The following is a 13,935-nucleotide window of genomic DNA, read 5'->3' as shown; positions in this document are numbered from 1 at the left end:
ACTCACTGACAGACATACTCACTGACAGCACTTTCACTAACAGACACACTTACTTACAGACACATACACTGAAAGACATTCACTGACAGACACTCTCATTGACAGACACTGACATACACATACACTGACAGATACACACATACACTGACAGACACATTCACCTACAGATACACACACATACACTGACAGACGCACTCACTGACAGACGCACTCACTGACAGACAAACACATACACACTGACAGACACACACTAACAGACACACACACACTGACAGGCACACTCACACATTTACATATTCTTGCACACACACTCAAAAATGATTTTTATATATTGTGGTTATATTTTATTAGGCCTATCCAACCTCCCTACCTTTGAGAGAGCTGGTGTGGGTCCCGTCCCTGGGGTCCAGTTGGGGTCTTCTCCCTATAATCTTTCAGTTCCTCACTGCTCCCTCGCTCCTTGTTTAGTGATACTAGGGCCAAACTGGCGTCATATTGGAACTGCGAGCACATGATCAGCGCTCTCTAGCTGCCTGCCTCCTCTCTCCTCCCGGTTTATTTTGGCATTTACTGTTCTCGAGTACAATGATACCCTACACCTTTTGCTATAAACCTGCCCTTAAACGTATCCCTAATGTTGTCCCCTTATCTTATTCCTAATGTTGTCCACTAATCCTACTCCCAATGTTGTCCCCTAATCCCAGCTCCTAACCTCACCCCTTTAGGCATTCCTCTGCTTAGGTCAGTACCTACATAAGCAGAGGGATTTCCTAGCTCAAACATAAATACATAAATAACCCATAAATTAACATATTAAATAATACATAGTGTCATATAGTATTTAACTAAAGTAAAACATCCTTGCCAATAGAACTGACCATATGCCTATGCACAAAATTGCCCCAGAGGGTTCTCACCTCCCCCCTTGTCCACCAAATTCTCCTTTCCTTCCAATGCTTACCACTAGCAGGCTTCTAGCTAAATGGGAACGTCCAAATAGGTAACTTAGACGTTTACCCTATAAAGCAGGAGAGGTTGAGACCCAAAAGAAGTAGGAATGCCCAATCACCCAAACCCTGAGGGGAGCTGGACCTGTGGAGAGAAACATCAATTCAGAAGACCGGCAGGGCAGACATAGAAAACAAAGCACTCAGACTTTTACCTCCTGATCTACCTGAACTACCTGCGCCGGCATACCAAGTCGAGAGGACTCTGTCTCAGTCCTCCATACACCTTAAATCCACAAGTAATCCAACCCCAAGCGGAAGACCTGAATGAACTGAAAATGGGAGTAAAAGCTTCCATCCTCATGAATCAAGAGAGGGCCAGAGTAATTCTGGTGGAGGGCACAGTACTAGGTATACTAGGATACCTATATGTTAGGAGCTTTACCCCTTCCTATGATATTAATCTAACAAGTCAGTACATATGACTTTTTACCCTTATACCTAACATATGCTCACATTGGCCAATTGCATTTATTAAAGCCAGTTGTATGCATTTTTGTTTGATTTCCTGGTTTATTTGTAGATTATAGGAATTGCCTTATATGGTTTAAATAACGATATTTATAGCTATTCCTTCATATTGAAACATTTGGCAATGTTATTTCTATTATAACCATTTGTTAAATGCACTTTTACTGTAGCTATCTACCACTTTTCATTATAAGATACTGTTTTACATCCAGGGGCCTTGCTCTCTTTGTTGTGAGAACATTTTGGCTCTATGCTTTTTCTTTTCATGTTTAAACAGCAGCAATAGTTTTTATCCATAACTTTGAACTGTTTTTCCAGATTTAAGGTCTTAAGTTTTCAATGATCAAGGTCACATTATCTTGTACATTTTGTATGGTGACATTCGTTAATAGCCTTTAACCATATCTACAATATATGCTCACATGCCCATTAAATCACTAAATTTATAAAGGAGTAAGAACTCAAATGGTTAAATTACTCACGTTACTATTAGGTATTTTTGTTTGGATTGTTATAGACCAATCATATTTCACTAATGTTTATAAAATCTTAATTTATTCATTTTATTAGAATGTGTCTTTCAATTCTACGTTTCAAAGCTTAAAAAAAATTTCTGTTGAGATTTTGCATTCTACTTTGTGCCGCCACCCTCAGAGAGACATGGCAATGCCTTTATGTGAAGGTTATATGTAAAAAATATATAACTTCAAAGTAAAAGTGACAAACCAAATTTCTTCTATCTGAGGCTCCCTGGTTATCATCATGTGATAAACCTACACTGTCTGTTTGTACAACCTCTCAGTCCCTGTCCTAACTCTAACTTACTTTACCTGGCAAATATTTGCTTTGGGTCAGAACAAAGTTTATTATTTTACATTTTAAAAGAGAGAGATCTTATAAACTCCACCGTAACGTGAATTTCGCCTTATTTGGTGTTTAATACCATAAGAAGGCCAGAAGAGTTCTCTCTGGCTTCAGAGTTGAAAAATGCTGCGTCTTTCGTTTTTTCTTCTTTTATTATTTACTTCTGAAATTATAAGTTTTGACTTGTACATAGAAGAGTCGCCTGATTCTGATGTAAGTATGTTATAACATTAATTTAGCGCATAGTTCGTATTTTGGGTTATACATGTATAATTTTTATTATTGTTCCTCTAAATGGTTTTGCTACAATGGAATGTATCATTCTCAGATACATTTATTATAATTACATGAAAAAAGAAAAAGATAAAATAAGTGATATGAGTTTAAATAATTTTAGAATAATATTTTAATATTATATGCATTTTATGTATTTATATTATACTAATTTTCTATATTGTTATTTTATAATATGGAAAGCTTATAAGGCTGTTCAGGATGATACACTTGTTTTATATTTGTATTATATTTATATTTGTTTTAGTTACATTTTTTTCCTTTAAATCTTATTTAATACTAAAAAGCTTCCATGAAATACCAAGTTAACGTTCACAGTTTTGGCAATGAATTTCAGTCTAGTAGCACTGTCATCTTTATTTTGGATAAAATCCATATTCTTCTTTTGTTAAAATCTGTGTTTTAATCTGATGGACTACTGAGTCTTTTTTTTATAGCATTTTGATGTATTTTGTTATAGCAACACTTCTTTATTTTAATTTAATATTGAAAATATTTTTGATCTTTGAAATTTGTTTGAAATTAAATATGTGGTAATCTTCAAAAGGATATCTGGGTCTCTTAATAAAAAGATATCACTAATATATATGTACATATCTGTCTCTCAATGTTTCCTTGAGGTACATGAAGTTTAACCCCTTAAGGACACATGACGTGTGTGACACGTCATGATTCCCTTTTATTCCAGAAGTTTGGTCCTTAAGGGGTTAAAGGCAAGAAAACACAAGTATTTATTAGAATTCACTTGAGCTTCAGTAGATATAGTTACAAATTACAATGCATTGAAAATAGATGAGAGATAAATTAAATATTACATATTTGTATGTATATATACATACATACATACCATTTCTAACACATAAGGTGGCCTGCAATAACCATTAAAATATTATATTCACAACTAATTCTTAAATGAAATATTCAAATTGTTGCATAATCATTGTATATTCTTTAGTAACTCATCAAGTAATCTCACAGTCTGTTCATGCTTTGCAGGGACATTACATGAAAAATATGCACAAAACTTGACTATGTGTATATTTCATTTGAAATATTTCCCTATCCTATTGTCTATATTTTATTGTTTTCGAATATATATCGTAACTGAAGACAATAATAATGAAAAAATATTTTATATGAAAAGGAAATAGTGGTATTTTCCAATGCTTTAAATATGTCCTGGGATATAAATGTTATATTCTATAATAATAGTAATAATAGGTATTAAATTCAAATAGTAGAGTATCAAGTAAGCAAAGAAAAAGTCCTTCAATACTCACATCCTTCTGCTCAGTAATTGTGCCTTGAATGTTAATCGTTTTATTCTTTAGCTCATAATGATTTCGATTTATATTATTCTGTTTAGTATAGATCATTTCCCTGTAAGGCATTTCGCAGGAACTGATGGGGTAAAATGTATTTATGTTCAAGGCACAGTTACTGAGCAATAACTGGTTCTGAAGATGTAGTGGGAACACCATGTTTTTTTGTTTGCACATTATAGTGGTATCATAATCATGGTTATGTGGTCCTGGTCAGCTATGTCCTATGAATTTTCTACAGTAACTACCATCATTTATTCACATTTAGCCTGGTTATTGCTTGAATTGCATATAATGTACAGCATGCTTCACCTAAACAACCCAAGTGAAGTGGAAACAAAATATATAATAACTTAACATAATATAACCATACAGCTTCCCAAAGGTACCTCAGAGATAGCAACCTCTTATAGAACCATATATACTCATAAAACAATTGGGATATAGCTGTTAAAAAGTAAATGAACAGTACATGTCAATATGTCAACATAAATAAATAATGCCACTTTTACTGGTAGCACTCACTATAATGTGAAGCTAATAGGGAGCCTCTACCGATGGTATTGGGGGGCTAACGCCTTCTCTCCCTCTGTATGGACTGCTTTGCTGGAACCAGGATGTCACAGAAAGACAAATCAGGAATCCAAGGAAGGGTTGATAATTGCTTTATTTGGCAATAGGTATAAATAAAAGTATACCCAAAAGATTGAAAAATCACATAAAGATTTTTAAAAACGTAGAATAAAATAAGAGATAAAATGGTCCTACGCGTTTTGTCCAATGATTATGGACTTCCTCGGGGACCAACAATTGAATTGCATGTGCTTGAACCATTTGTGCCAAAAAATATAACTTTTTTGCATGATTATCATAGATTATTTAAATATTTGCTTCTCATTTAGGACTTCGGAGATCTCTTGGAAGAGTTTCAGACTAGCTTTAAAGATAGAGCAAGGGTAAGTCCCTAACTAAATACCTGTATGTAACCCATATTGAGTATGCTGGAAAGAAACGGCTTCATAATAGAATAATAGAGATATTTGACTATCTGCTAACCTTATGCATGTGTACTGCAATTTAACTTAATACTTTATGTGCAAGGTATAATATGATACACTCGTAGAGCAAAAATGTCACTGGGTGTTTTTTTTGTTTTTTGTTTGTTTTTGTTTTTTGCTTTGCATTTTATTCAAGCTTACAGGTGATAGATAGCTCCATATAAAATTAAAAAACTGTACAAAATAACATATTTCGATATCATTTTCTCTCTGCAATTCCTTGTTTTGGCAGTGCCACCTTAATGCATCTTATTTGTAATTAATAAAAATACATATTCATTAAAAATGTTTCATGTCATAATATGATTCATAGTCTATATTAGGATTTAGGTTTGGTCATAAGATGTGATATAGGGCGTGATTTTAGAAGGAACTTAAGTAACTGTATATGGGAGGAGCAGTGGTGAAACTAGTATATAGAGGCCCTGGTGCAAAGACATTTTTGGGCCCTCTATAGAGTAGGGATGGACATAGATCTCATCTGGCATTCAACTCTGATGCATTGCCAGTTTTAGATCTACAACTTGCCCATCCATTGTGGGAAAGTATATGTGTTAAGTGATTGATTGTTAAAGAATGCATGTTTTTGTATAGTGAGTTTGAGTGTTTATGTTGGCGTTTGAATGCATGGGTGTCTTTGTGTGTAGCGTCAGGGTTTCAATGCAGGGGACACATTTGTGTGTTGTGTTGGTGTTTCCATGCAGGTGTATGTTCACATATACACAGAAATTGCCACACAAAGATACACACACATACACTGCCACATAGAGATGAACACAGACACCTAAACACACAGATATGTTCTAAGAGATACACACTAACATTGACACAGATGATATATAGTGACAGATTGACACACATGATATATAGTGACAGATTGACACACATGATATATAGTGACAGATCGGACCCATATGCACATAACACACAGACTCATATACACTAATCAGAACCCAGCTCTTCTCTAACCCAGAGCTCTGTCTCCCCCATGCCACCATGTGAGCCTCCCTGCAGCCCTGATTGTATTTTGGCACCTGAACATCTGGCCAAGTTAACATGACCAGGAGGTCCCCATGAGGGCATAGTAATTCCACTGACCCGCTGGGGCCCTAGTGTTATTACATTGGCTGCGATGCTGCTAGTTCTGCACTTGGGGAGGGGCCATAAAATGTACACTTGGCTGAATCCCCAATCTTTTTCCACCCTAGAAACTCCCCTGTTTATATCACGTTTCATTATTACAGGCCTGATTTGTTGCTGGTCCTTGACAAAATAAAGGGAAAAAAAGAATCTGATTGTTGTGATACTGGCTGTATAAATATTTCTATGTTCTTATTATAACCACATAAGTGATCATTGTCACACTGGGGTGGGGGTAGTTCTAGTATTGAAAAAAAAACATAGCACATGCCAGAGTAAATAAATAACAAGTTTTTTTTAATGTTCCTTCCAATTTGGAGTTAATGTTTTGGACAAATTTCAGCCACTTGGCAGTATGCACTTGCTGGCAGTATCGTACAGGATGTTCCAAGCAGTCCTGTACCTATAACTAACATTTATTATACGATCCATAGAAACAAAGGATGAGTAATATATTACAGGTTGTTCTTATTGTTACATAAATTATAAACAGTTGAATTGTATGTAGCAATGGGTGCAAAGATTGTGTTACAATTCTAAGTTTTTGAATAATAATTTATTAAATGTTTTTTTTCCAATTACACAATTTCCCAATTAAATGTTTCTTGTTTTTTTTTTTATGATTACAACCTGTCATTTAGTGCAGTATTTTTAGCAAATGCTCACCTTAAAAGAAAATATTTGATGTTCACCGTAGTAAAATGTGTAGTTCAAAGCAACAGTATAGCGTTAATAATGCTATAGTGCCCTGTTGGCTGTTAAGTTCCCATGGTCCTCCTGCAGGGACATATATATATATATATATCTTATGATACCTATAAAACTATTGATGAGACTGAACCGCCTAATTCTGTTTCCCATTCTTTTTGCAGCGGAGTGTGAGTGAAGAAGATGATGTGCAGGTATGTGACAGCTGAATGTGCAAGGTCAACGTTAGATAACCTATCATGGTGTTATTTCTGTGACTGGAAGGTCACTGACCTGCTTCATGAGAAAAACATGTCTGTCACTAACTAGGCCCAGTGAAAAAAATCTGATTTTTTTAGGCAGACATTGGAAAAAAAAATAAGGTCAATGGTAAACGCATGTGTTTATGCTTCAACCAGTTCATATGTGATTTTACTGTACATATTTAGGAAAGGTCAACAACTAAATGAGAAATAATTCAATGCCTATAGTGTTTATGATGGAGTCCTTAATATATTAGATATTACGCTTAATATATTAGATATTTGTTTAATTCACTGAACTGGAAATTACAGTTTTAAACTGAAATCACAAACTTTAGGCAAAAACTGCTCATTAACAAAAAATCCCCAACTGAGCATTACTCGAAACTTGCCAATTTAAGCATACATTTTTAACTTTAGCATACAATTTTCAACTCTTTGATGTTTAGTGAATAAGTCCCACAGTTCTTGTCATCGATATTGACTACTAATTCCCAATACAGTTCTGCTGCTGGGTATAGGTATGTTGTGTATATGTAGTTATTGTCTGTAATTACATAGTTACATAGCTCTCGTCTGCTTTGCTGTTGATACAAAATAAACTTGGGTGAGGGGAGAAAATCATTACAGACCCCAGAATGACAGGCAGACTTCTCCTTTGATTAAGAACCTGTTACGTCACATAATAACAACCTCTTCCTGTTTATGAACAGTTCTCCAGATAATGGTTTGTATTGGCCCTGAATATATTTGTACAATACTATCATGTCCTCTCCGAGGCACTGTTTTTCTCAACTAAACAGATTTATAATGTGTTAACCTTTCTTCATAACTAAAATCTTCCATTCCCTTTATTCATTTTGTAGCATGCTTCTGTACTTTTACTAGTATCATAATATCCTTTTTTAGAACAGATGCCCAAAATTGCATAGCATATTTAAGAAGTGGTCTTACCATTGATTTATGAAGAGGCCAAATTATATTTTCATCCCAAGAATTATTCTTATTTATAAAGCGCCAACAAATTTCGCAGCACTGTACAATAGGTGGACTAACAGACATGTATTTGTAACAAGACATGCTGGACGCACTGGAGCAGAGGGTGTTGAGGGCATTGCTCAAACAGGCTTACATTCTAGAGGCTAATGCCCCTTTTTAACGTAATGGATGAGCAGAAATATATACAAATATTTATTAAATTGAACAGCATTGTTAGAAAAGGATAACTTTCCGGCTTCAGCGGCATAAGAGGAACATCTGGCTTTTTGTTTTCATAACAGGCCATTTCATCAGATGCAGTCTTGTTGCACAGCTATAAAGTTGAATCCACCATCACATCACATTTTGCCAATACCATGATCCGAAGCAAAGTGGTGAACAATGACAAAACCACACGGAGCCTTGCGTTTGACATCCAGATTCCCAAAGGTGCTTTCATCAATAACTTCACCATGTAAGTTCTGCAACTCCTGGGACTTGACTGTCCATCACATCGCTAACATTTCTCATCTTCACTAGGAAGAGTATGATGACCAGGAGTCTTATAATTATTGAGAGCTAGTATTAATAAGAACCTGTTATTGACTTTAGCTCTCTTAAAATAACCTAAAATTCCATCCATACTTTGTTCTTGCCGTTATCTTTGCAAATGTGTAGATTTGGATATTTAAAAATATCAAAATGTGTCTCGATTCCTTGCCAGACACTGAATGCTGAGGAATCGAGAGACAGGGAGAGCAGAGGAGACTTCCAATAGGACGCCCCTCTGCTCTCCACCTGTAGCTGTGGTTGCTATGTTGGCTCCCTAACCAGCGCTTATAGGCAGGGCTGGACTTGGAACGAAAAGCAGCCATGGAAAAAAATTTAATATCAGCCCAATAATGTGCTGCGCCAGCATAATGTGCAGATATAGAGGCGGAAAAAATAACTTGAAATTAAAAACTAAAAACTATTACTCTAACGTGAAATAAAGCACTCGTAGGGCTTCACTGTAAACAAAAGAGCAAATTTATTTTAAGCAGATGTGTATTTGCATATAATCAATGTTTCAGTCCAACTATCTTGACATATTAACCCCTTCAGGACCGCTGACGGTTCAGGACCGTCAGCGGTAAAACGTGCGTTTGGACCGCTGACGGTCCTGAACCGTCATAACGGTTTTGGGCTACTTACCTGATCGCCGTCGGTCCCACAGCGGCGATCAGCTCTCCTCCCGGTCCAGGGGGACTGCCTGTCTGCCCGGGCAGTCCCCCCTCGGCAGATCAGGACCCCACGGCCATGTGATCACTCGATCACATGACCGCAATAGGGGTCTTTGTATCTGCCTGCAGGGGGACTGTCTGTGCTGACAGGCAGTCTCCCTGCAAGTGTAAAATCATAAAATAAAGTTAAAAAAAAAAACAATCAGTGTAAAAAAAATTATAATATGTGTATATATATATGATATATATACATGTATTATATCTATATATACCTATATATAATATATGTATATGTATCATATATATAATGTCACACTAAGTGTATTTTTATATTTATATATACGTATATTAATATAAAAATACACTTATATTTAAATTACACACGAATATATACAATATATATAATAACTATATATATGGTATATATATATTATTATAAAATACAAATAATATGTTAATAAAAATAAATAACCAAAATTAAAAATAATTTTTAATAATTAAAAAAAAATTATATATATATATTCAATTTTATTCTAACAGTATTTTGATATTGATATATATATATTTATATCAAAATACACTTAGAATGTAATGATATATATATCTATGTATAAATAAATAAATAAAAATAATACGAAATATACATATGTCCACATACAAAATTACATTAATAATTTCATAAATATACACGTAGACGTCAAATATATAAATATGTATATATATTAAAATTCTACGTGCATATTTATGTAATATTTTTACCTAATTAAGTAATTTTAATGATTGCAATTTGAGGGACCTGCCTGCCAACCCAGGCCAAAAGTCCAGATAATTTAATTTGCTAGCACTGTGCTTAACCCTGTAACTTTCTATGACACCCTAAATCCTGTACATGGGGGTACTGTTTTACTCGGGAGACTTCGCTGAACACAAATATTAGTGTTTCAAAACAGTAAAACATATCACAGCGATGATATTGTCAGTGAAAGTGAAGTTTTTTGCATTTTTCACACACAAACAGCTCTTTCACTGAGGATATTATTGCTGTGATATATTTTACTGTTCTGATACACTGATATTTGTGTTCAGCGAAGTCTCCTGAGTATAACAGTACCCCACATGTAGAGGTTTTATAGTGTTTGTGAAAGTTACAGGGTCAAATATAAGGCTTGATTTTACTTTTTTTTTTTTTTATTGAAATTTGTCAGATTGGTTAGGTTGCCTTTGACAGCGTATGGTAGCCAAGGAATGAGAATTAGCCCCATGATGGCATACCATTTACAAAAGAAGACAACCCAAGGTATTGCAAATGGGGTATGTTCAGCCTTTTTTAGTAGCCACTTAGTCACAAACACCGGCCAAAGTTAGCGGTTTTTGCATTTTTAACACACAAACAAATATAAATGCTAACTTTGGCCAGTGTTTGGGACTAGGTGGCTACTAAAAAAGACTGGACATACCCCATTTTAAATACCCTGGGTTGTCTACTTTAAAAAATATGTACATGTTAGGTGTGTTTCGGGGATTTATGACAGATAACGGTGTAACAATGTCACTATTGATACATTTAAAATATATATATATTGAAACAGCAATTTCCTACTTGTATTTATAGGCCTATAACTTGCAAAAAAAAGCAATAAAGCAAGTAAACACTGGGTGTTTTTAAACTCGGGACAAAATTTTGAATCTATTTAGCAGTTTTTTTCATTAGCTTTTGTAGATAAGTAAAAGATTTTTCAAGTAAAAGTCCAAAAACATGTTTTTTTTTTTATTTTTCACCATATTTCATTATTTTTTTTAAATACAATATATGACATAATATAAATACTGGTATGTAAAGAAAGCCCTTCTTGTCGTGAAAAAAACAATATATAACTTGTATGGGAACCGTAAATGAGAGAGCGGAAAATTACAGCTAAACACAAACACCACAAAAGTGTTAAAACTGCTCTGGTCCTTAACGTACAAACATCGCAAAAACAGGCCGGTCCTGAAGGGGTTAAGAAAATATTGGTAATGTGACTGAAATGGTGAATGTATGCTGTGGCACAGCTGTAAAAAACAAATCATGTTATCTAGTTGATTTTAAAGTCCTATGAGTGTGTTCTGCACTTTGGCTGAGATCATCAAACTTGATGATCTCAGCCAATCCAATGCTTTCCCATATGAAAGCATTAAGAGGCTATTGTGTATAGGTGGCAAAACACTGCGTGGCCAATCAGTATCTCTATGGCGAGCATTCAGCACCTCTACGCAGACCCAATCTAATAAACTTTCTCCTGCCCCCCACTCTAATACACTGTACCCCATCTACTACACTTACCCTGAATCTAATATACTGCCCCCAATCTAATACACTACCCCCCTCCCACCACTCTAATACAGTGCCCTCCCTCCCCAATTTAATACACTGTCCCCTCTCTCCCACACTTTAATACACAGCCACCTCTCTCCACCACTTTAATACACTGCCCTCTCTCCATACCCCAATTTAATACACTTTTCTCTCCCTCCCCCAATTTAATACACTGCCCCCCCCCCACAGTTTAAGACACTGCCACCTACCTCTGCCACTAATACATTGCCCATCCCCCCAATTCAATACACTGTCCCCTCTCTTCATCCCCCAATTTAATACATTGTCCCCCCTCTCTCCAACCCCCAAATTTAATACACTGCTTTCCGTCCCCCCAATTAAATACACTAACAGAAGGTCCACCAATCCCCTCTTCCCCTACCTTAAGATGAGTTGTCTTCCAGTTCCAGCCCTGATCGTCTCTGCTCAAGCAGGCACTGTGAGCAGGAGGGAAGGGGGAGTGGCTGGTCTGCACTGCACGCTGCGCACTGTAGCACTGCCGCTGCGCACCCATGAGATATGACTTCATACGCTGTATGCGCATATCTGGCGCCCGGCATGGACAAGTGCTTTGTGTTCTTGTGGCCGCAGGAGCACTCGATCAGCCGTTGCAGCCACAGTGCAAAGTGGCCACAAGGCAGACGGCCTAGTGGGAAATTTCCCGGTGTGCCCGGTAGGTCAGTCCAGCCCTGTTTATAGGAAAGGAGTGCCGTGCTTTCACTCTGTTAAGATGCTGGCACGCTGTCGACAAAGCCAGTATGTCATCATCATGGAGGTTTGCCCTGCTTGTGGAAGTGTTGCCAACCAGGGCAAATCAACAAAGACTGAGGAGGCGTGCAGGCAGACCAGTGTAACACCCACCTTTGTAATTCGACAGTGGTGGGGGAGTGAACGATCAGATTTAAAGTTTCCCTTTAAAGATCTAATCCTTCATTATGACAATCTATTCTACATCAATATTGTGCTATCATTTTAAACAAATATTTTTTAAAATGTATATATAATTTCAAGTGCATTAGCCGTAATCTTTAATCCGTAAAGAAAATATTTCCATTCAATTCTGAATAGATCCTAGTAGTAAGAAGAGCGAACCTCAAGAGTGTTTAGTTAAAATGCTAAAATGTTAAGATCTTATCCTCTTCGTTACAAAAAACACCAAGCACATAATTACATGCAGTCCTTAACCTTATTTAGTAAAACATTATTTTTGAAAATGATGTGGCATGTGTTTTGTTTTACATTTAGGAATGTCAATGGAATCGTATTTAGTGGATCAATAAGGGAGAAGACAGAAGCAAGAAGTTTGTATTCCAGAGCTAGAGCAAGAAACAAAGCAGCCGGATTAATGAGGTATGTAGGATTAAGTCACTTTATAATTTTTTTAGGCATGCTTAAAGGGGCACTATAGCCACCAAAACTTTAGCTTGTTTTGGTCTGTACAGCAAGCCCATGTATTCTTGCCATTTAGAACTTAAATTACTTTTGTTTCTCTACATGAAGCCCCATCCTCTCCTCCCCTGACTGTGACTGACACAACCTACATAAAAAAGTGAAAATTTTTAATGTGATGTTAACTTACTTTAGAAATGTTTTATTTCCTGAGCTGTAGATTGAGTTTTAATCACACCAAGAATGGTTCAGCAGATTCTAGAAGGCTATTAAGAGACTATTAGGCTATTAAGAGAGCAGGAGATGACCGATTTTAGATGAAACAGACTGTGCAATAAAGGTTTAAACATTAGATCTCACTTTATAGGAAGTGTTTAGGAAGGTTTTGTGAGTTATGTGCAACAAAATGGCAGAAAATTGAGCAGTGAGACTGCAGGGGAATACACTATACACCAAAACAACTAAATTAGGTTAAAGTTGTTTTGGTGCCCATAGTGTTAAGATGTACAGACACAATGGAGGAGATTTATCAAAGAGTTCTAAAACTCCAGCAATCACCATGGAAACCAGTGGAACCACCAGGTATATTCCATTAGTGATCCATTTTACACATTTGCACCATTTTTTTAACAAAACACTGATAAATCTCCGTTGTTGTGTTCCCAAAATATAGCTTTATTGCATATTTGATTAGCTGAAAGACTTCTCACCTTGTCTGCCCCATTAGACAACGGCTTATCCTTCTGCAGTAGAATAAGTGCAACTTAAAGGGATCATGTGCCAGTGAATGCTATCTTGTAGCTGCTTTGCCAGCAAATTTCTGTTGTAGGTGTGGGAGCAAAGGAAAAAAATAGGAATAACACAAAAATCTACATGCAGGGTT

At 36.0% G+C, this 13,935-nt stretch overlaps 1 protein-coding gene across 1 annotated transcript in view; it reads left to right on the top strand.

The window, feature by feature from the left end:
* The first annotated feature begins 2,378 nt into the window (after window positions 1-2,378).
* The window catches only part of ITIH2 (inter-alpha-trypsin inhibitor heavy chain 2), a 44,777-nt gene continuing 33,220 nt past the window's right edge, over window positions 2,379-13,935 (top strand). The window contains exons 1-5 of the mRNA XM_063448278.1: window positions 2,379-2,555; window positions 4,861-4,914; window positions 7,029-7,058; window positions 8,387-8,559; window positions 12,909-13,013. Coding sequence (XP_063304348.1) covers window positions 2,466-2,555; window positions 4,861-4,914; window positions 7,029-7,058; window positions 8,387-8,559; window positions 12,909-13,013 — 452 coding nt within the window. The 5' untranslated portion in view covers window positions 2,379-2,465. The remainder of the gene's footprint in view (window positions 2,556-4,860; window positions 4,915-7,028; window positions 7,059-8,386; window positions 8,560-12,908; window positions 13,014-13,935) is intronic.

The sequence above is a fragment of the Pelobates fuscus genome, chromosome 3, assembly GCF_036172605.1.
Source record: "Pelobates fuscus isolate aPelFus1 chromosome 3, aPelFus1.pri, whole genome shotgun sequence".
In the NCBI taxonomy this organism is placed as follows: Eukaryota; Metazoa; Chordata; class Amphibia; order Anura; family Pelobatidae; genus Pelobates; species Pelobates fuscus.
The sequence above is the reverse complement of the archived record's forward strand: the minus strand, read 5'-3'. Positions and strand labels throughout refer to the sequence as shown.